Source organism: Trematomus bernacchii, unplaced genomic scaffold (genome assembly GCF_902827165.1).
Source record: "Trematomus bernacchii unplaced genomic scaffold, fTreBer1.1, whole genome shotgun sequence".
Taxonomy (NCBI): domain Eukaryota; kingdom Metazoa; phylum Chordata; class Actinopteri; order Perciformes; family Nototheniidae; genus Trematomus; species Trematomus bernacchii.
The window spans coordinates 3808321-3831498 of NW_022987698.1; the positions used below are offsets into that span (position 1 = coordinate 3808321).

Here is a 23178-nt window from a genome sequence, read left to right on the forward strand (position 1 = left end):
ATTTTGGAGTTTCTTGGGTTTTACTCATCTCAAATTAAGTTAACATTTTGAATAAATGTTCAGAAAAAAAATGGACATTTGAAAATTGTAGATTGATGACAACTTGACAAACCCATATGATGAGGAAGTTCACATACTATGATTGAAGCTTGTGATCACCAAATAATAGACTTAATGGTGAGATATTTTTTAATTGCAGTAATGTTTGATAAACACACACACAGCAGGAATTTAAAGACGGTGACAGAGCAGACATGGAGGCCTGTATTGTTTAACTATGTTTATAGTACAGTGCCACATCTCTCACCCGCCATGGCGCCCGACACAATAGTCAACAACTTTTAACCACCACCGTGCACACATAACACACACACACACACACACTCACACTGTTTTCTGCATTGCAGGTTTAAAGAGCGATACAAAAGCAAGGTAGTCTATAAACGTTTCTGCGTCAGTTCTTCCAAGAGTTCGGAGGAGGGCGACACAGAAAAAAAGTAATGTTATTTTTTGGTTGATCACCTTTTTGGGAACAACAACAAAATGTCTTGTCTAATCACTGCAGTCACAAGCACACACATACTGACACACCCATACCACCAGTCAGTATTCTCATTCAACCAAATGTTTTTATCAAAGTGTAGTTAAAAGTGTTGTATTTTGAACGCTTGCAGGCAGAAGGGATAATAGTGAATTTCAGAAGTGGAACAACTAACAATGATTATGTTCTTTTCCCATAATCCTCTCTATAGGAAAAAGGCCTTGTTTGTCATTTCCCTTGTGTGATCACAGGGCGGAGCGCCTGTCCTACCCATCCCGCCTGAAGCTGCATTACCTCTTAGCGCGTACAAAGTACAAGGCGTTAGTTTTAGGGTAGTACTTCACATTCTGTTTCTTGTCCATGAGGCCACCAAAAATGATGAGCTCTCCTCTTCCCTGTACCACTGTGTGGAGGCTGGTCTCCGGAGGCCCTGTTACCGCGGCGGGGGTCCCGTTCCCGTAAACTCTCCAGGACACCACCCGCGCAGACTTGGCCCTGGAAACATCCAACACGTACATCTGCATGGGCTTGCAGTTGAGAGACTGGTATAGAGGTTTCCCTACGTTCAGGCTTTGGGGTGGGTGATGGCCCAGACGCCGTGCAATAGGTGGGATAGCGTGTCCATCAGCTCCAGCAGCCTGCGGAGGGCTGGAGGAGGAAGACGGAGGGGTTCCAGGTGGACCGGCTCCTCCACCGCTTCCTCCTCCAGGAGAAGCCCCCTGTGTCTGAAGGGAAGACGATGACGATGAAGACGGTAAAGATGAGGAAGATTTGTTTTTCACTGCCTCCAGACCTCGTCGTAAGGCAGCGGGGGACACTGCTCCTGGGGGAGTGTGTGGGGAGCCGGCAGGAGGGGTATGCAGGCCGTTGGTACTGGGCACCTCAGGGTGCTGAGCGGCAGCAAGAGGAGACTCCCAGCCATAGTCTGTGGAGGCATTTAGGAGGGGCCGTGAGGAAGGAGAGGCAGCCTGGGCCGGGCTGGTCTTTGGTGAAGGGGAGGATCCGTTTAATAACGGGGGAACTGCAGGAAGAGGAGGGCTGTCTGGGCCTTGTGAAGGAGACGGCTGCTGGGGGGAGGAGGGGCTCCCTTCTCTGGCCCCTCTCGCTGATGGCCGAGGTCTCAGCGTGCCCCATCGGCCATTTACACAAGGAGCCTCTTCAACTGCTCCCAGGACAACGCCGGCCGCTCCGCTCCGAACAGGAGACTGAGAGCGCAGGGAAGGCGGTTCGGAGCCCAGAGGGCCCGGTGAGGCACTTATCGGGGAGGGCCGAGAGTTAAGACTTGGGCTGAGAGGTGCACGGCCAGATGGAGCTTGTGAGAACACCACAACACACTGGCCCACCTTTAGGTGAATGAAGAGATCAGAAATTAGACATTAGTGATCATTCTTATTCACATACATGCAGAATATGACAACAGCCAAGTACTTTTTTCAAAATGAAGGTTTAATAAAAAACGGGGAAACCCACAAATAATTTGCAAGGGATAGCTTTGTTTTGTTTTCTTCTGGTATGTCATGTTCAAAGTCGCAGGCAGGGTTGGTAAACAGTGGAAAAGCTGCTGTGCTGATTTATTTGTATATCTGTTATTCATTTAGCTTGCTTTACGATGACCAGCGAAGACAACTTGAAAAGGGTTTTAAGACAGACACTTACTCTACAAGCTGGGTGACACCACAGCTCTGGGGCCCCGTGCTCCTCGTTCTCCACCTGCAGCTGCTGCCACCTCCATGGTGGTGAATCCATGTGAAGGAGCCAGGCATCTTTAAGGAGCTTAAAACACACAAGACAACCGTTTAGGTCAACCTGGTCACTTAACGTCACATGGAACATTTGCCAATAGATTAAAGATGTGTTGTTTTGATACTCGAGTGGATAAACAAAAGCTTACTGCATTAGGACCGCCACAGCCTCCCAAGATGAGCAGCGTCTGATCATCAATCACAATCTAAGAGGAAAACATTTAATAGATATCATTTAATTTGATATAGAAAAGGGGAAGTTTCTGCTACATAACTTGCTGAATGCATGTAGAGGGGAAAGCAGGACAAAAACTCCACTTTAAGTATCTTTATCGTGAGATCATAGAAGTAAAAAAGAAAGAAGATTAAACAAGCAATAACATGTCTAAGATTGAAGGAATGGCATATTTGACTAGTTTGAATGTTTAAGCCTTACTTGTGATTGGCCTCCTCGCGGGTGGGGTAAGGGGCCAGATATGGGGGGTTTGGACCAGGACCATTGCTCCAGATCCAGAACCCAGACTTCATTACTCCTGATCAGAACCATCAGAGACAACACGGTGAGGTGTGACAGACACAGATTTCAATCTCAGATACAATTCAATTACCAAATGTAGGACTTGAAAGGCTGAAATATGTAAGGTTTTACATTAAATAACATTAGATATTTGTTATAAAGGTGCAGTGTGGTTGGCAGTGTTACAGCTCATGTGAGTTTTGGTTTCAAGTCTAGTTTCTTATGTATTATGTCTGTAATTTCAGTGACTGTATATGATTTACTGAGGTTATGCAACTTCCTCAACTCAGTAAATCACACTCACCTGACTAGTCATAGAACAATATGTACATTTCATATCACTATTATGCTGACCAAAATAAAAGCAATATAACATCTTATCAGGATTCTCTTCAAAATATGTTTAAACTCAAAAGAAGGCAAAAATAGAAAGGTTAAAACATACAGGATCATTGTCCCCTTGACTCATCTTCACCTTTGATTTGTGCCGCTTATATTAAAAAAAGCAATTCTTACATTTGCCTAGCTCCTAGTGATCCACCAAAAACCACCATGGTGTTTCCAATCACAGATGAAGAATGACCAGCCATCGGTGGAGGTCCATGTGTTGTTACTATACAGTTCCACCTGAGAGAACAGAAGAAAAAGAGAATCACAAATAGTTAAAAAAGACAAACTAAAACGTAAAATTGAATCACATGTCACAACTACATCCTTTCGCTCCAGTAATGAAGTCTGCCTCACCAGTTTTTTGAAGGAGAGTAGGTGTGGATCTCATCAAAAAACCTTTCTGGTTGGTGCAGTGGATATGGGCTCGGCCGCGTCCATCCCCCAAACAGCACTAACAGATCTTTGTGCATCACTAGAGTCGCCCCAGCTTTAGGAGATGGATAAGAGCCTGAAATGAAAAGACCAAAGATATGAAATCACATTTTCTCTAAATAAGTATGATGTTATGTGTGAATTAATGCAAAATATATATATATACCTAAACATATAAATCACCAAATCACCTTTGAGTAAACTGTTCCTTAATAAATTCAGTGAAAAAGACCAAACAGAAATGGAAAACACAGCACAGGGTGAGACTACGTGATTCTTTTTCCGTTTAACCTCACATTCAAGTGACAAAAAAACTCACATTAATTGTATGTTGCAGTAGGCCAAATGTCTCGCAGTAACGTGCTCTTTACAGACGTCTTTACCTCTTAAGCCTTAGCATGCAATTTCATAAAAAGTGCACTAGTAAAATTATTTCCCTCAATATAATTTTATCAGAGCTACATTTTCATTACCACCTCTTCAAATACTGTGTATTCAGTTGCTGCTGCTGAGCATACGACTACTACATTAACTTAATGTGGTTCGCCCTCCCACAGTTCCCTTACATAAGCTCCTTGTGCAGCTTCTTTTTTTTTTTTACCAGAGTAACAGCTTACATTTCTGTTTACTGTTAAATGTTACTGCTTGTAACCTACTCATACCTGAGGCTAAAGGGCGGATCCACTCCTTGCTGTTGAGGTCAAGTCTCCACAGATCATTGAAGGCAGCATTGCAGCTACTCTGAGTGCAACCCCCAAACACATACATGGACTGGTTTGAGTCGTAATAACATGCACCTGCAACGGAAAGAAGATCAATTAACCCCAATACACAGTGGACTCTGAAAGAGTTGTGTAATGTCAGTGTAATAGTATTTTTTCTACATCAACATGCACTTTGAGATGAGTAGCATTTTTATGTCAGTGACATCAAAAACATATTTATTCTTTTCATGAATCACTAAACTTGCAATGGGCAGCAGGAGCCAATTTATCTCCTGCACATTCATAATATTTTCCACAGCTTAAATGCACAGAAACATTTTGAGATGTTAGATAACCTGAAGTTCTTTTTCTTTGACTTCTGGTAAAAAACAGTATATTTGACAACTCATTTTGATACGATGTAGAGTAAAGCAGCATATACTGACTGTGTGAGAAGCGCTGAGTTATTGGGGTTCCTGGATATGGGTATGTGCGACTTTCCCACTGGATATTCCCCTCCTGGACAGCTTTCAAGAAACCGTGGTAGCATTGATAAGCAACACCTAGTTCAAATAAAATAATTGTTAGCAACACACATTTTACAAGTGTACTTTGTTCTGCATTTAAGTGTTACTTTTTAATCGGCTCCCTCGCAGGTGTGTAAAGCTAATGTTAACTCATACACACTGTAAGGCTAACCAGTCCAACTCAGGATTCAGTTTGATACAAGACTATGTATGTGAGAGGCATACCTTTAATGAGACGATACCACTGCTTACATACAAGAGCAGCGGTCTTGTGCTCCTGGTAAGGTGAGAGGAAGGACAGAATATATTCAAGAACTTCCTCTGGCAACTCAACCATGGTTCTCCCCCCTCGTTTGGCACAATTGTCCATGTTCCCTTCTTGTCGGCAGGACCCCATGTTTGCCTCTTCCTCCTCTGTTACCCCGGCAGGATCTGCACCATCGTCTTCTGTATCCATGGCAACAAAGCATCCATCCTCATTATCAGGGGAGCGGGACATTATCGTCTGAGAAACGGAGAGACATGTTTGAGATGTATGCACTTGTCTACGTTAGTATATCTTTCATCATCTACAATTACCTACACTGTATCTACGGTCAATATACACCATCTATTATAATACTCACCCTTTTTACATTTGCCCTATTTGTGTTTTATCGGATGTGTGCAACTCAGATTTAACTAGGATGAATCCTTAAACAAACTTGAAATAGAGTAGGTCTTACCAAAGAAAGCCAATGTCACTGAAAAGCTATAACCACCATAACAGTTTTGTGGCACGGTGCTCATCAGTCTTAGTTGTCACACCCATTGTCTGAAACGGGTGGTGCTCTTTCTTTAGACTTGGCCCCCTCTTATATCGTTAGCTACATCAAAATAGCTGTGGTTAGCCATCACATACTAAATGAAAAGCTGAACTGCTAATGCTATCACCCTAAAGATAACCGCCCATAAGAATACATGAAACATGGTACAAGCCATATGTTTAAAATAGGAATTGTTTTTGTTACACAACACTGACTAACCGGCGGGTAAGGTTGCATGTTATAGGATTTGACGTTGGATCCTCAGACAATATATGTTAGCACTGGCTAACGCTAGCTTACTGGTCGTGAGCATCCAAGCTAACGTTAAGATTCATTTATCATAAGCTAACGGTGTAAAATACAGCTTACACGTTTTCTTATAAATACATTTGCCTAAAATGCAAAATTGTTACGTATGTAAATGACACGGCAACCTTTCAGGGCAGCAGTCTCGGCTACAGTTACACCCAACTAACTAACAAGCTAGCTAGCTGATATCTCCAGTCTGCTGCTGATAATCTATGCTAACGCTAGCTCGAGCAGAAGCAGTAATTAACTAGTTCCTCCAATGTCAGACACATGATGTCAATTTCACCCCTGCACTGTTGCAGTATTGTTAATACCGTTGGTGTAGCCGTGGATATTTGGTGGGTCTGAGTGTTTGTGTTTGCTGTTCTTTCCCCCGGTATCAGCTCCGGAGTTTCCTCTGCAGCCTCCAAACAGTCGCCATCTTCCGCTCTGTGAACAACGTCCTCCGCAGCACAGCGACGCAGCACCGCCGCCGACCGTCTGCACCAGGGTGGGTCTCCTGGACCAACACTGCGCCCCCAGCTGATACAGGGGGATAATGTTTCGCCCAGGGGAATGTTAGAATAACGCTGTATAATTACCCGATTTTAAAAGTGTAGCAAATTACAAAATACCATCATTGTCAATTATAAATGTTATCTTGGGAAATCAATCAGTGCATCCTTTTGAGAATGGGTGATAGCCTACCCACAGGAAGATAAAACCGAAAGTGGAATAGATTTGGTAAACTGTCCAAAAAAAACGTCTATGCATTTAAATGACCGCTGAGAGTGTAATGGCTTTTTTTTTTAAGAAAAAATGTTAACCTCAAACCTCAACATCAAATAATAACAAAACTTAATTACAAATGCATGGTTGCAACAAAAACACATTACATAGAATAAATCACATACAAAATCATAACAATAAAATATGGTATACAAATATATAAAATAATAATAATTAGTGTTTTTCAAATAAAAACTACTAATACAAGTACTAATGACTGCTTATATTTACTAATTAAGATGGAAAATACATTTGAAGATGACATCTCTTTCTATGTTTGGACTATTTACACCAGGGGTGTCCAAACTTTTTTCACCGAGGGCCACATACAGAAATATATATGAAGGTCTGGTCCCCTCACTAGAGGTGAGGTATATTGCCTCATATGCTAAGTTATAAGTTAGCAAAATCAATCAAATGTAGGTAAATTAAGCTTGATACTTGAAAATGCTGTAAGAAACACAACAGCCTTCCTCACAGCTCTCCAGAGGGTTTCATTTATTTAGTTTGCAGCTCATGCTTCAGATTGCTTATATAAAGATTTGTTATGCAAATAAGTGATTGGGTTTTTTATATGAACTAAGAGTTTGAACATTTTTCCAACTTTAATTGATTGAATTTATTTGAAAAGTGGGCACATATGATACTGTGATATATATTTGTACATAATGTATTTAATTAGTACAATATATGACAAGCACAAGTTTAATTTGTGGGCCATATTTCATTATACTATTTTAATTAGCTGAGGGCCATTTCAAACTGGGCCGCGGGCCGTAGTTTGGACACCCCTGGTTCACACCCTCTGGACTTTGAAGTTATATTATTTGGGATTTATTCTATAATTATAAGCTCATTGAAGCCTCTGTACTTGCTTTTTCTGTAGTTTGACCATAAGTGTGCAATATAGAGTGGTGTACAATATGCTCCCCTAAGAGACATGTAGGCAAACACTCAACTTGCATGTAATGATGACATTTATGTTTGATATGGAAATTGTCCCTTTTTAATACAATTCATAAAAAAATAAAACTGCTGCAATTCTGTCATTTGTGAGACGGTTAAGGTGTTACATTTGCCGGTGTGTGTGTCCACTATCTTTGTGTCTAAATGGGCACATTGTATTGATCTAAATTATACTTAAATGACCGATAGTAAAAGAGAGGTGATTACTATGTGCAATATGTGCTATATGTGCAATATATACATTATATACATATGCCATTAATAACTGTGTAATATATACCTGGCTGCTAAATATATACCTGGTTGCTAAATCCTAAGAACTGTTACAGGATTTGTATTTTGGAAAGTATTTTTCTTTTACTTTAATTTTTTTATATTATATTTTTTATTATATCATAACTTAGTACTTTTTTTTCTTAACATAGGTAACATTAAGCTGTCTGTGGCTCTTTCCTGCTGTAACGATGCAAATTTCCCCTCCGTGGGACTAATAAAGGTATTCTGATTCTGATTCTGATTACATTGTATATCAATAATCCAAATCTGCAAAGTAACTAAAGGTATAAAGGTTGTAAAAGTATACAATTTACCTCTGAATTGTATTGGATAAGAGTACTAAATTGCACAAAATTGTAATACTCAAGTAAAGTACTAGTATCTCGAAATGTACTTAAGTACTGTACTTGAGTTGAGTAAATACTACATCCACTAAACGCCTCAAAAACAAGGAAAACTATTTGCCAATTTCTGATGCTGTGTTCAAGTCACTGTCGTTCATTTCCACATCCGCTACTTGTTTGTTACATTCATAGACTGGTTACAACTATTATGTTGGGTCATTTGTGGATTTCCCTTTCATACAAACGGAACTATGATGCAACACAGTTATATTTGCAGTAACTGTCATGGCATTTATATAATTGTACGTTTGCCCTTTAGCGTTCTTACATGTCTAGTGACCACTGTGTCGTTGGTGTGTCGGTGCCACGTACAAGACTTGAACGCAACTCTTCCCTTCGATACCACGGTGTCACACAAACAGCCTCAAAATCAAATATAAACAGCCTCAGCCAACTCTCACCGCTCTATCCTCAAACACAATAGTGCACATATTTCTAATTGTTAAGTTACACGGATAAGGCGTCAGTCAGTTACATGTCACATTTGAAATGACTATTTCTGCCCGTTAAGTTGTCTTGTCGGAGGTTAGCAATTTGACGCCACCTAAGCTAACGTCAATATAACGTAATTTCCCCTCTTGTTTTACGGCTATACTTAAGAGGCACTGCTCCCATGTTACACACTATCTAATTCAGCTGTCAACAATCCAAAACTATTGTTTACACACAGTGTTTTTCCGTCCGAGCGACGTGTGGACGACACTGGATTTAGCGAGGTCGACATTACGCCAGTTTTAAAGTAGCAGGCAGCAGCCAGGGGGGGATTGCCCTCAGTTAAGCATTAGCGCTAGCAGGCTAACACGCGGCCAAGCGGCGGGTTGTGAATTTGTTCATCGTTCAATTCTCATTTGATCACCAACACCCGTGAGTTTGAGCTACCCGTGGGTGTGTGTGAGCTCTGCCCACCGTCCCATGTACCTCTGTGTGGATGAGAGAGAGTTAGAGGAGCCGGAGAGCTAACCAGCAGTCCTGTTAAACATGGAGGATGAAGAGGTTGCAGAGAGCTGGGAAGAGGCGGCGGACAGCGGGGTGAGAAACACTAACTTTGTACAGATATTATTCTAAGCAAGAGTTGAATTCACATATCCAGTCGCAAAGCAATGATCCGCAATACTCTCTGTGTGTCTGGCGTTTGAATTCCTGATTTAAACATGTTTTTATTTCGGGTTGTTTTTTCATCATAGAAATCAGCTTGTTTTCCTCACCGAGTCTTGTAGGCCTCACTGTCCCATAACAACACAGGACAAATGCTGGCTTCATGACCATTTATTTACCGAGAAAAATGATCTTATAATGTTTCAAATCCCAATGTATATCGATAAAGAAAACTTGTTTTAAAAAAAAAGTCAACTTTTTCAAATGTATCTCATTTCTTTAGACCCGACTATTGCGGATATGAAAGGCTGGATTTAGTCATGTAATACCATACCACCAACAGTTGACCTTTTTTAAAGTATATTTAGAGTTTCAGCAAACATATTTAGCAGATTTGTCTTGCCTTGTTGGTCAAATGATCTGTTAGCTATAGACGGTCCACTTTCTATGATTTTTTGTTTTTGGTAACCTATCCCCCCTGTCATTACATTTTATGTTTCTATTATAACATTTAAAGTGGCTGCTAAACATGACCATTTCACTTTTGTGACACAACATGATAACATTATTATGGATTTTATGGAAATGTTATGGTTGAGTTGCTGCATTATTTTATCCTCTCATCCTTATTACTGCAAACTGAAATCCAACTGCTGGCAACATTTTGATATGATGGTGAGATATGTACAGTCTACCATGTTTTATCACAAAATATACATTTCAACTTCTGTTTAAAAATGAATACAACAATGCACTCAATAAAAAACAAGTAGGAGCTGAGTCAATTTCCTAACAAATGGTCAAGTATGTGATGCCCCCCATGATACAAAAAAAATTACAAAATGCAGAGTATTCACATTTTCAATTTTAGGTCATCAGGGAATATCATCTGCAATGATTAAACCATTCCATAATATCTGAAAAAACTTAAAGGCAGTTTTCTTTATTTCCATCAATAAGGCAGCAAATTAAATATCTGGTAAAAATGTTTGCTGTTCAGGTCAATTTAGCAGACATAATCAACTTGTTGGATTACACATGTCTTACATGTGTTTCTCTCCCCAGGAAATAGACAGAAGGCTTGAGGCCAAACTGAAAATAAACCAGGAGGCAAAGTAAGCAAAGCAATTTATCAAAAAGAATGGTAAATGTATGGTTCGATTGCATAGAATTTTCTTACAGTAATTGTATATCTCTCACTTGTTTTTACCTGTACAGGAAGTCCATCCTGGGGTCTCGTGGCTCTCCTGTTCGGACTGCTATTGTAATTCAGGATGACTCTTTGCCTGCAGCACCCCCACCACAAATTAGAATTTTGAAACGTCCCTCAAACGGTAATGCAGGAAACCTTGCATCCTCGACTCGTCCCTCTCAGCAGATGAAGTCTCTGGCCCAGCGGGAGGCAGAGTATGCCGAAGCACGAAGAAGGATCTTGGGTAGTGCGTCTTCAGGTGATGTGCCTCAGGACAATCCAAGCCAGGACAGGTAAGACAAAACAACAAAGAAGAACAACAAATAAATTGACATAGTACCTAAAACACTTTTATTAATTTATTCTCTTTTCTTCTCATATCATAAGGCCAAGTCGTATGAGCGTGCAGCAACCTTCAGAACCAATTTGTCCAAACACTCATGTGATCCGCCAGCCCACTGGCCCGGATGGCACCTCGGGCTTCAGACTCTGCAGATAAACAGGAACTACTTGCTGCAAGGAATCAGCTGTCTACCTAGGAGGGCATAAAGGGTGGCAGTTAAAGGGGTTGTTTGTGGTATGAAGAGCAGAGCGGTGGGATGAGACAAAATGTAACAGACAAAAGTATTACGAAGACGCAGCATGGATTGAAATGAGCTTCTCCACCCTCTCTCTACTCTGCTTACTGGCATGGTCTTTGGCTTTCACATTGTCTTTTCCTTCTGTGGAAAGCTGCAAGGGCCTGGCAGAGATCCGCCAAAGATCTGAAACCCCTTCTGTTCCACACTGTGAACAGGCTTTGGCCTCACATCCCTACACACTGTGATACTTTGATGCCACATGAGGTGCCCTATGATTTTAAGTATGATTGGCCAGACAAGGACATCAGGTGTCTGTCTCTTCAGGGAGAATAAGAAGAGCTCTCCAATATGTGGGAGTTCCCCGGAGAGAAGCAAGCTAACGAGCTGGCCTTTCCACTGATGGAGCGTGGATCATGGCTGGGTGTCCACCGGAGAGCTGGCCTTAGTTTGTTGGGTCCAGTGGAAATTAAGTGTGTGACAGGGCTGAGAGTTTACTATATGTCCAACAGCTTGAGTGCAAGTGAGAGAAAGTCAAACTGATCCAACAGTTTGAGGGAAAGTGCACTGTGCTCAAAAGGGCATTTTTATACTGTAGTTGCGTAACAATGGCGGAGGCCCATAGCAGGTCTTTCCACCATCCATAGGCCTCCGTTCGGCCCTTGTGGCCATGAAAGAAACGCCCGGTGGGCACACAGCCTGTGGTCAAAGATTGCAGATCTCAAGGACAGAATGTCACTAAATCAAAGCTTATTCAAGCAATAAGACAAATTTACTCCCTGTATTATTTTTACAAACTGCCTAATAACCTGTGCTGTGTTGTTTGAAGTTACCCTTTTTTTAAATAGTTAACGGTATTTTTCCCATGTTTGTGTTTTTTTTTCTGAGACAAAAGTATGTTTGAGATCAGTAGTTTGCCAGATATTAGATGATTTAGCCTTCAGACGAAACTTTATTGGTAGTGTCATTAAATGTTATGAAAGTGGAAGAAGTCGGAGCTATTCATGAATTGAAAATCTTAAGTCATTGTGCGTTAATGTCCCAGTGTGTGTTGCCTTGCTGTTTATCTAAATTGCTGTGTTGGAACCTCTCTTACAGCCAACTGCATTGCATCGGTCCAGACAAGACGATTTTGATCAGTTTTCGCACCAGTTTAAATATATTGACTGATTGTGTTAAGATTATGGTTTAGTCTTCAGAAATAACTATTTGATGCCCAGCATGGAGGATGATACAAACATGACATCTGCGTTTCTTTTTTTGAAAAAGGTTAGGACATTTTTTGTTAGAACTACAAATATGAACACAAATATTTTGGAAATCTCAAACTCTATTATTTTCCTTAACAACGAAGCCAAATGTCCCATGCCCGGATTGAATGTCTTTCATGTGGTGTTTTTCCACACAGAGATACACCATCCTTTGCTACCCATTGAAATAAAAGTTTGCAAATCATGAAATCAATAAACTCATCAAATACTGATAATTACTGCAGCTATTTTTGAGCCCTTTGACACTTGTATGCCTTAAATTAAAACATATTCCTACACACACTTTCCAACGGGTAGTGCTTGCTAATATTGAGCTTTCTGTGTATTGTAATAGAATTTATTTAACAAAATAATGAACCAATGTCATTGAGGCACAGTTTATAGCAGCAACAGCTTTAGGCATGTAATAAATCATATTCAGTAAGCGTGCAATAACGCTTTTGTTAAGGAAGTGTAAGACGTTTGACCATAATTTATCCAAATAGTTTCCAATGTCAGAAAACCATCGATTGGTAATATTTGCAAGAAAAAAGGTGAATTGAAACTGACGAATGGCAAATTAAATAACCTTCACACAGCATCCAACTTAGAAAAATTGATTGACCTGCTACATTTGGACCACTTTTACAACCTCACTTGCTTCGAGAACACACGAAAAACAGTCATTTAGGGTAATAATGAATTCATTGTTTATTGTCCATTTGTGAGAGTTGAAGATTCTGTTATTGATATACAAGTGTCTATTGCAGCTCTAACATCTCAATGTTTTTGTTTTATGACTTTGTACACTAATTGTTATACTGTCCCAGGAATTAGGTTCAATAATTGAAATGGATTTACTATCCTTTCAAATTGAAAATGAAAAGCGAAAAAAAAATCCTGTATCTATATGATCTACACATGAAGCTTTGTTTCAGTCATTCACCACCATCTGTTTACTTTGAGGTGGATTTGATGTCATTGTCTACTTAAAACTTGAAAAACAAATGAAATTTGAATACCCTTTAATAAACACACTTCAAACTTGGGGAATGATTTTCATCTTGTATAGAGCTCATTGCATGGGTATACTTTATACTTCTACTCTACTACATTTTGGAAGCAAATTGTGTACTTTTTACTCCAATACATTTATCTTACAGATTCATTGGTAACACTTTACAATAAGACTACCCTTATAAAGGGTTTACGAATAGTTTGTAATTTATTTATTAATTAGGTTGTGAACACTTTATAAATCATTAATAAGCTTTTATAAGACATGAGATAAACAGGGCACCTGTGCGTGACCGGTTGCTTGCCAAATAGTGAGCCCACATTTATCTGTACTGCTAAGCCTTATATTGGCTACTTAGCTTACTTCGTCTTCTTCATCAGCCAGCATCCTTGGTATCTGTTGTTCACTGAGTTGATTCTCGCTAAGTAGCCAATATAAGGCTTAGTCATCTTGCCAAAGAGTGAGCCTGTGTTGATGTATGTTAGAACTGGTTTATAAATGGTTCTTAATTATTAATAAAGTGTTTACAACCTAATTATAAACCCTTTATGAATCCTTTATAAGGGTAGTCTTATTGTAAAGTGGTGCCGATTAATTTACTAGTACCTTTACACATTCAGATTTTGACACACAATACTTAGGAAAAACCATTACAAAATGATTATTTTGGTATTAAACCATCCAACATTATATTCAAGTCACTAAAACAATGAGTGGGTTAACAGAACATTTAATTGGCAGTCATTTTAGTAAGAAGTTTGTTGTTCCAAAATATTTCACAGTTCCAGCTTCTTGAATGTGTGAATATGCTTCTTTTGCTCCAAAATATTTCAAATGTTTTAGTTTTTCTTCAATGAGTAGCCTACTTCTAGTCCTAATACTTGAAGTGCAGTTATATTTTCGTACCTAAAGACTTTTACTTGAGTACCATTATTGATCTAGTACTTTTACTAGAAATTGACTATTTTAACAGTTTGTATTAGTACTTCAACTTAAGTGAAGGATCTGAATACCTATTCCACCACTGGTGAGACTACTGTACGTAGTAGGCCTACTTACTATTCTGAGTACTTTCTCAGGTCAGTAGCCCTAACCACCCCGGCCAGGCGCGGCGCTGTTTGAACCGAGCACCGCGGCTCGCTTTGGGATCCTGTCGTCCATCTGTCTGCTTCTTCAACTGGTGTCCATTGAACGTCGGAAGTTGGTTCTGATAGTTTAGTGAAACTTGACAAAATGGCAGAGGACAACAGTTATGAGTCAATGCTCTGTGTTAAGCCCGAGGTCCACGTTTACAAGATCCCTCCGCGGGCTTCGAACCGTGGATATCGGTAAGTAGAGCAGTAACGGCTGTAACTGACGAGTCTGTCTGACTGCGGGACAAGTGTCCGTCACCATGCTAATTTAAGTACATCCATTATCGGACAGCCAATTGTTAGAATGTATGTTGTTGTACTTCTTCAACTATAACGTGCGGGAAGATTGTTAAAGCATACACAAACCATAACTTTAAAACTTTATATAAACAGACATACCCCTGCTGGCTGAAAAATATGCTAACGGCTAGGTATGCTACTCACGTTAGCATTATTTCCAAACACAAGTTTGCAGCTGTAACTTCAACTGTTCACTTAAATCGGTCACAACATTCCCAACGATGATAATTGACTGTAAATTGAAACTGGTGTTCACTTTTAATGTAGAAGACATGATGACACTGCTGCTCACTACAAGCATGGACAGTTTAAATTGATTCGCGTCATGGCTGTCCGATAATGAATGTTAGAATTAATGCTAGCAGTTGTATAAGCTACGTGTCAGCGATAAAAGTAAAGCAAAAAAGAAGTGTATGGACTACTGTTAAACTGTGACAAAGTTAACTTGAGTCAATACCAAACTCGGACTGATCCTTGATGTCATTCTCTAACATTCAATTAAGTTTAGTCCGACAGAAAACAATAAAACAACTATAACTCAATGTCCAGTTGAAAGCTTTTTGTGGAGCTTTCCTCTGAATCTCACGGTGTTCCTACACATATTTGATTTGCTCTAATGTAAACTGATATGTATGTCATGTTTTGTTTTGTTAATAAAGACAGACATTCTGAAAGTGTCTTTGTTTGGTATTGTGGTCATCTACGGTTTTGTTTTGTCTTCTGTATATTGTTTTTCTTCATTTACCAGCAAAGAAAGGAGTTCCCTTTTGACATAGAGATATATTCAAGTATTCCTGGACATTTTCACTTCCTCTTGATGTGAAAAGCTGCAGCTGCCTGTGTAAAAACATTGATCAAGTCAGCCACTTTCACACTAAGATGTGTGTTTCCTGTTTTTCTAGTGCTGCTGACTGGAAGCTGGATGAACCTTCATGGAGTGGCAGGATGAAAATTACTGCTAAAGGCAAGATAGCCTACATCAAGTTAGAGGACAAAAACACAGGTAAACACACTCTTTACAACTGACTCATTTAGGTGAGTAACTTAACCTTCTAAAAGAACTATAGTGACAAGTATCAGTAAAGCACCTACTGTTAAAAGTGAGCCATCAGTTGTCATCAATGACACAGCTTTAGGTGGCACAAGATAAGGGTTTATTAATGATAAAGACATGGTACAATAAGGCTATAAAGAATTCCATTTTTTGTGTCACACCACTTTAATTACAATATGCTGAAAAGTTATTATGAGGCTAAACAAATGCTTAACTTTGAGACAGTGTTTGTGTAATTTTGGATGATGTCAAGCACCCAGAAACACATTTGAACTTGCTCTTCATGTAATTTAGGTAGGATAACATAACTTGTTTGCAACATATTTACATTGCTGTTTCTGTCTTTAGAAGTGGTTAAGTGCCTAAGGCTGGTTACAAAGGTTTGGTTTGTTTTTGGGTTGTTGTTGTACAGGTTATTGCTTTGGTGAATTTGAAGCAGATTTGAAGCCCTTTCACATTTTTAATTGTACACATTTAGTATCAAAGTGAGCTTTGACTTCAGTCACTGAGATTGTCACAACATTTAACAAAACTGATATCTTCTGTTAACTTTAAAGTTATCTTTTTCTTTGCAGGAGAGCTGTTCGCCCAAGCTCCAGTTGAACAGTATCCAGGGTGTGTAGTTGAATCAGTATCAGACTCTAGCAGGTATTTTGTGATCCGGATAGAAGATGGCAATGGTAAGACACTTTTATCAGAGACTCTGCTTTTGTTAAATATTTCATCCTGTCATGCATAAGGTGCCCTCATGATATTGTTTTTTGTCTTTCGTAAAGGACGTCACGCTTTTATTGGTCTGGGTTTTGCTGATCGTGGAGACTCTTTTGACTTCAACGTAGCTTTACAAGACCATTTTAAGTAAGTACACTTCTCTTAACACACCTTTTTATATGATCTTGTACATATTAATAAGCAAATCCTGATACATTAACGTGATTATGTTTAAATGTGAAAGTGTGAGCAACATGCTAACTTGCACATTTGCTTTCTGAGAAGATAATGATGCACATTGGTCCATCACATATACTGTATATCATTTGTGAGAAAGGTGTTTGCTACAATATATAAAATTCAATACTGTTGTTCATCTGTATCTTAATACTGCAGTGACCCAGTTTGTCTTTTCCTAGCTGGAACTAAATGATAATTATTATGCTTTCAAACTCTTTTTTTTAAAGGTGGGTGAAGCAAGAAGGCGAGATCGCAAAACAGGAAGCTTCTGATATCGTAGCACCTAAGCTGGACCTCAGCTTTAAAGAGGGACAGACAATCAAGATCAGTATTGGGGTAAGTCATTCAGCCCCAACTTTACAGATGTAAAACAATCACTAACAGGGCTCCTTCAAAGTTGGAAAATGTTACATTTTGACTTTTGTTTTCAAAGTAAGTAATATGCTTGAATTGGAATATTCTCCTTGAAATATGCCTGCTACACAATAACTCATGTAAACCTAAGCTACTTTACTATTTGAATTGAAACTATGCCTTATTAGTTATGTTTCTCAAACTACTTGGAGCAGACTCACATCCTAAATGAGTAAAGTAAAATAACTAAATTAGTAACATGAGCAGCACTTTTCTAATGTAGATATTCTGCTGGAATGGTCTGATCAGTTTGTCAAATGTTCAGCCTTGTTGTTGTCTTAAGGGATCAGACATTGTTGCACATACTGTTATGCAATCTTGTAAACTGTTATAGAACAAAATATTTAAAGGCTGTCTGTTATTTGAAATTTGAACATTTTTTTCTTTGGTTCTTGTCAGATAAGTCCTATTTTGCCCCCTAATTCTTGAATCTGTTAAGTTAAAATGAAAGTATAAATACACTTTGAAATATAGGGGATACAATAATTCCATAAACATTTTAACAATTGCGTTTTCATTAACCATTTACATTATAAAGGTTTGGAAGATCTGGATATTTTTGGTTAAGTTTCCTTGAAAGTGCTTACTCTTAAAGGTGTAAGAACCCTTTAATGATAAATTGACATATTTTATGAAGAAAAGAGTAAAGGTTCAAGACGTTCTGAAACTGTGTCTATCTCAGAACATCAAGAAGAGGGAAGCAGGTGGTGCCAAACCGCGGGGAATGGCTGGGGGTCTCCTCCCACCTCCACCAGGTGTTAAGGCTGGAGGTGTCATACCGCCCCCGGTGGGACAGCCGCCAGTCTTAGCTGTGGAGACTAACACTGGTAACAAACGTTCTATTATATAAAATACGTATAAAATACGTTCACATCATTTAAACAATATTTTTCTCCACATCCAGCTTCTCTTTTAGACTTTGGGTCCCCCGGCCCCGCCGCCCCGCCCAGCACCGATGTGTGGGGAGATTTCACATCTGCAGGCGCCAAGTACGTTTTCACAAAAAAAGTCACCTGTATTTTTGTTTGTGTATTAATTCATCGTGTCCATCATTCACATTTTGTATAACACTTTCAATGATGCCCATGTCTAGAATGCATTATAAAGTGCTTATAAAGCACAATAAATATGTGTGCCTATAGTCTTAAGTCATTATAATGTGTTTTCAAATCTGTTATTATTAAGTGCTTACAAGTAAACAGTGCTAGAAGTAGATAACAATGCAAAATAAACATAGGTGTCATAGGCTGGGTTTTCATTATTTCTTCTATGATCGTCATCATCACACTCTCATCTCCCCCCTCTCCTCCACAGCTCCAGTCAAGATGGTGTCAAAGCGGGAGGATGGGTGCAGTTTAGTTGAGTGGTGAGAAAATGTGAACACACACTCAGGTTCCAAACATTCCTTGGATAGCACGATTGTGGCAAAAAGAAAGTAAAAGAGGAACTGTTGGCAAATGTAACTGGCTCATTTGTTTTTGAATTTGTTCTCATAAACTACAGCCCACAGACAACACACTTTTTGAGGAACAAACAGTAAACATGTAAATATTTTTTACAATCCTATATATGTTTCAAACTCTGCCATGAAGTGGGATCTTTTGATTTTAGAAATCCGGTGATCACCTAACCATCATTATTGTTAATGCTTGAAGAGCAGTAAGCATGGTGATGGTTAAAAGCAAAGATTGTTTTGTTACACTAACCAGATAGAAGTGTCTATCCACTGCCTTCAATCAAATGTTCCCTTATTTTATTTCCTTTTTCTATTCTGTCACTGTTCAGAATCAGATTTGATCGTATTCTTCGTCTTTAAGACATCATGCTCCCATCCTACATGTATCTCATTTACACCAGCACCACTCATCTCAAGGTTGTTTTTACCGTTTTGGGAACATTAGTATACCTGTTGAGGTGTCCATGTTTAGTTTAACACCAGTGTGTGTGTTTCTGTTTACTAGTTTTTAGTTTGAGGAGATCTTGGAAAACTATTATGATATTTAATTAGGTTCACATTAAACCTCTTAAGCCTACATTAAATATACCCAGACTTTTAAATCATGGTGTTGGAAAGTCATAATAGCAATTTTTTCTTTTTGTCACACACATTGGAACATATTTTGTTTACGTTTGTCTGTGTGTACGCCTTTCATCTGTCTTTTCCTTGTGTGTTTTTTTTCTGTGGTTTTAAAAATGTGCCTTTTACCAAACAGAATTTTCCTCAATCTTGTCGCTAATTTGTATCGATTATTTCATTATAAGTGCCTTTCTGGAAACAATCGAAATGTATAAAATGTAAACCTATGTCCTCTTGTAAATAAACAATATATTTCATTGACTCTTGTATTCAATTTTTATTGGTGAACTGTTCTGCTTGTGAGATTGAGAGAGATGTTCTCCAGGGCTCATGTTACACATTTCAACTCTTCAAAGCTGCAGTATTTCTCAGATATCAGTATGATAGAGTACTGCACCAATTTAGCGTACTTAGTTACCTCCTCGATGTTATTAACAGCATTATCTAACAGGATTGTCTAAAAGTCCCGATTTTTTTCTTTTAATGATATGGATTGGATTTAACTTCAGGAAGGTTTCCACAGTTGTGTTCCATTTCTTTTCATTGTGAGTGAATTGCAAAAAATGAGCCACTACTTTGAAAAACCTAGATGTTGTAGGTTTTTGAGGACCTGCAAAATTAGTTGGGCAAATAGGAGTTATAATGTAAGATAATTTGAGCATATTTAGTGCAAATAGCTACATGGTTCAGGCATTAAAGAAGTAAGCGTCATTAAACATATTTCTAATTTAGTGGTGGAAGAAGCATTACATTACATTCCATTTCATTTAGCTGACGCTTTTATCCAAAGCGACTTACAATTACCAATTACAGGGACATTCTCCCTGGAGTAACTGAAGGCTAAGTGCCTTACTCAAGGGCACACTAGTGGTGGTGTTCCTGGCGGGATTTGAACTCACAACCTTCCGATCTTCAACCCACCTCACTATCCAGCACTTATTATATTTTATTTAAAGTGGACCTATCATGCTATATTTGAATAATATAGTGTAGGACCATACCTATATAAGGCATATTTATCCTTTTCTTTTTCAAAATACCAAACAGATCATGCATTTTAGCCATGCCTCAATTTGACAATTTCTAGCTCTGTTTTTGCAAGGGTTGATTCTGTGATCACGGCTAATAGCCGTAGCGCCACTGTCCTGACGTCAGGACAGTGGCGCTACGGCTATTGGGCCAACTCCACCAATCAGGAGGAGACAGCCACGGCCATTGCCGTTCGAAAGCGCTGGAGACGCTGTAGTACATATGCCAGGCCAGTAGATGGTGCTGTTCTCACTGAATCTGCCCTTGCTAAAACAGGGTTAAAAAATGTCAAATTGAGCTAAATGAGGCATGGCTAAAATGCATGATCTGTTTGGTATTTTGAAAAAAAAAAAGTATAAATATGCCTTATATAGGTATGGTCCTACACTATATTATTCAAATATAGCATGATAGGTCCACTTTAAGTTAACATTGAAATATCACAACATAAAAACAATCTGTTAACAAGAAACAACAGTCCTGTATTCAAAGTCTTTCCAACTACTGCTTTCAAAATATACCTTCAATTCCAGTTAGTATTCATTATGCAAAATGGCTCACGACTTCTCATAACTTATTTCTTACTCTACTTGTTTATTTACTAAAATATTTGAAATAGAGATCCAATCTATTTTGTTATACTGCTGAGCATCTACATCCTTAAATGACTTGATCATTTATCAGTTGATATATATTTTATTAGAATCATTTGACTCAACGTAACTAGTAAATACTGTTGTCAAATAAATGTAGTGCAGTGAAAAGTACAATATTGGCCACCAAAAGGTAGTTGAGCTGAAGTAAAGGAAAAACTCAGTTAAAGAACAAGTAGGCTACCTAGAAACAGTTTTAAATTACATTCTTCTACCACGCACTGGGTGTTATGTTAAAATATGGTATTCCTTGCATTTTGAGTCTCGCTTAGGCTCAATGAATTGTTTTAAACTATTATAATTCACAAGCATTTGTATAAAAAACGTGTTTATTGATGGGTTTCATTCCAACGGTGTTGACAGAAACGAGTTGATGGCAGCAGCCTCGTGAGAACAGACTCAGTTAACAGGCTGCTGCTCGACTGGAAGTCCCTCCCCGGAAAAAGCATGGAGGAAGATTTCAGAGGAAGGAGACACTGATGGTAGGCTTCATTTAAAACGGCTGAATGAGGATTGTTTCTGCCTCTGTAATGTTAAAGCCCGCTCGGAAGAATGGAGGGACGGCAGGATAACAACCATCAGACCTATCTGTCGAGGTGAGGCTTTAAATCAAACAGGGAAGTGGACGTTTTCACCGCGTTTACAATAACATCATGTGGGTGAATGTCGCTACATAAGGCTTTATTAATATGGGTAAGCAGCGCCATTGTGTCTGGGTATAATAGTATCGGCTGCTGGAAAACCCTTCAAAACATGATAGTTAAGTTTGCACGGATGCTGCACAGTTTAACATACAATCCTCCTCTTCCTCCTCCCGCCTCCAACTCTTAAGACTTTTGAAAACTTGGGCGTGTCTTTAGGATGTGTTTTCCTTATGTGTTTTAGGATAAAGAGGATGCTGTGTTATTAGTATCCGTTGAAGTGTGAAAGGACAAAACCAGAAGAGGAAGCAATTTAGAATGACTGTTTATTCAGCATTTGGTTTGTGTATTGCTGCATCAGGTTGTTGTAAATACTCAAGCTGTTTGGGCTAAATTCAGTTGATGTTTGGTCTGTGGTGAAACATGAAAGATCAACAGGCGTGTGTTTCATCCGATTTTCAAAAAGCCTCAAATCTCTCACACTGTAAAAATCAGTGGCCAGCTCAAAGCCAGCTGGGGGAGCCACAGATAGTAAAGCAACTAAAAACTCAGTAGGCCTATAGACAAAACACTTCTAGCTCATGTTAATGGATAAATTCATCCAGCCTCATCATATTACATGGACAAACAAGGTAAATGTTCAGCAGTTTGTCTGTAATAATCCAGAAGTACTGACTGTAGACTATTTGCATGTTAAAGGCAGCTTTAATGCAATGCTGGGGGTCTGGCCTTGACACAATGACCTTCTTGTCTGTAACTATGACAATCCAAATACAAGCAGTGCACTGTAGTACCCCATGTTTCAAAATAGTGTCATAGTTTCACATCCACATGGCCACAGACTCTTTTGACAATCAGTATGTGGATAACTCAGTTTTTATCTTGAGTTTGTTTTATTGAAACGTATTTATAGCCCCTTGTGGTTTAAAGACATTAAACATGATTCAGGTTAATGTTGCAGGTTTGTTTTACTATTAGTGGAGAACGGGGTCAGCTAGAACAATCGTCCTCCAATCAGATACAACTGACTGCCCCTTCACTTCATGTGTCTAAACAACATGGTAAAACCACATCAACACCTTTTGAGGGCTTTAACTAACAAATATTTTCATTATCAATACAGCTGCTGTATATTACCTTAATTACTCTTTTGGTCTGTTAAATGTCAGACAAAAATGAATAATGCCTACTTTTGTATATAGATTATACATTATAGCTGGAACAAGATAATAACTGGTTAAAGATAAATGATTAAAATGATTAATATATGATCAAGAAAATTAGCAATTGATTTCCCTAGAATAACAGATAATCTGTTTAAACTTTATATAGTATTGTTGAATAAAGGCAGTGGCGCATTTGAGTATGATTCAAGATAATTTCTTCTACCTTTGGTTATCTCTATGAGTGG

At 38.8% G+C, this 23178-nt stretch overlaps 3 protein-coding genes across 3 annotated transcripts; 2 read left to right on the forward strand and 1 right to left on the reverse strand.

The window, feature by feature from the left end:
- Nucleotides 1–142: 142 nt before the first annotated feature.
- On the reverse strand, nt 143–6500 carry fbxo42 (F-box protein 42). The gene is made up of 10 exons (XM_034139594.1): nt 6283–6500; nt 5079–5358; nt 4773–4889; nt 4285–4419; nt 3545–3698; nt 3317–3427; nt 2720–2816; nt 2433–2489; nt 2198–2314; nt 143–1884 (listed from the first exon to the last, which is right to left on the reverse strand). Exons 2-10 carry the CDS (start codon nt 5350–5352, stop codon nt 832–834), a joined length of 2115 nt encoding a protein of 704 aa, XP_033995485.1. The 5' UTR covers nt 5353–5358; nt 6283–6500; the 3' UTR covers nt 143–831.
- Nucleotides 6501–8781: 2281 nt separating this feature from the next.
- On the forward strand, nt 8782–13545 carry LOC117490014 (SUZ domain-containing protein 1-like). The gene is made up of 4 exons (XM_034139634.1): nt 8782–9411; nt 10543–10592; nt 10696–10962; nt 11057–13545. Exons 1-4 carry the CDS (start codon nt 9361–9363, stop codon nt 11166–11168), a joined length of 480 nt encoding a protein of 159 aa, XP_033995525.1. The 5' UTR covers nt 8782–9360; the 3' UTR covers nt 11169–13545.
- Nucleotides 13546–14557: 1012 nt separating this feature from the next.
- On the forward strand, nt 14558–19706 carry necap2 (NECAP endocytosis associated 2). Its single transcript, XM_034139619.1, has 8 exons — nt 14558–14843; nt 15851–15951; nt 16578–16682; nt 16779–16860; nt 17181–17289; nt 18050–18194; nt 18272–18356; nt 18682–19706. The coding sequence occupies exons 1-8, from the start codon at nt 14749–14751 to the stop codon at nt 18728–18730; spliced, it is 771 nt and encodes a 256-aa protein (XP_033995510.1). The 5' UTR covers nt 14558–14748; the 3' UTR covers nt 18731–19706.
- The last annotated feature ends 3472 nt before the right edge of the window (nt 19707–23178 follow it).

Coding starts and splice junctions, on each gene's coding strand:
- fbxo42 (XM_034139594.1), bottom strand. CDS start 5,352: ATGTCCCGCTCCCCTGATAATGAGGATGGATGCTTTGTTGCCATGGAT. Junction 2,817..3,316: donor TCACTAGGAGCTAGGCAAAT/GTAAGAATTGCT, acceptor GGTTCTGATCAG/GAGTAATGAAGTCTGGGTTC. Junction 1,885..2,197: donor GGTGTCACCCAGCTTGTAGA/GTAAGTGTCTGT, acceptor ATTCACCTAAAG/GTGGGCCAGTGTGTTGTGGT.
- LOC117490014 (XM_034139634.1), top strand. CDS start 9,361: ATGGAGGATGAAGAGGTTGCAGAGAGCTGGGAAGAGGCGGCGGACAGC. Junction 9,412..10,542: donor AAGAGGCGGCGGACAGCGGG/GTGAGAAACACT, acceptor TTCTCTCCCCAG/GAAATAGACAGAAGGCTTGA. Junction 10,593..10,695: donor AAAATAAACCAGGAGGCAAA/GTAAGCAAAGCA, acceptor TTACCTGTACAG/GAAGTCCATCCTGGGGTCTC.
- necap2 (XM_034139619.1), top strand. CDS start 14,749: ATGGCAGAGGACAACAGTTATGAGTCAATGCTCTGTGTTAAGCCCGAG. Junction 14,844..15,850: donor GCTTCGAACCGTGGATATCG/GTAAGTAGAGCA, acceptor CTGTTTTTCTAG/TGCTGCTGACTGGAAGCTGG. Junction 16,861..17,180: donor GCTTTACAAGACCATTTTAA/GTAAGTACACTT, acceptor TTTTTTTTAAAG/GTGGGTGAAGCAAGAAGGCG.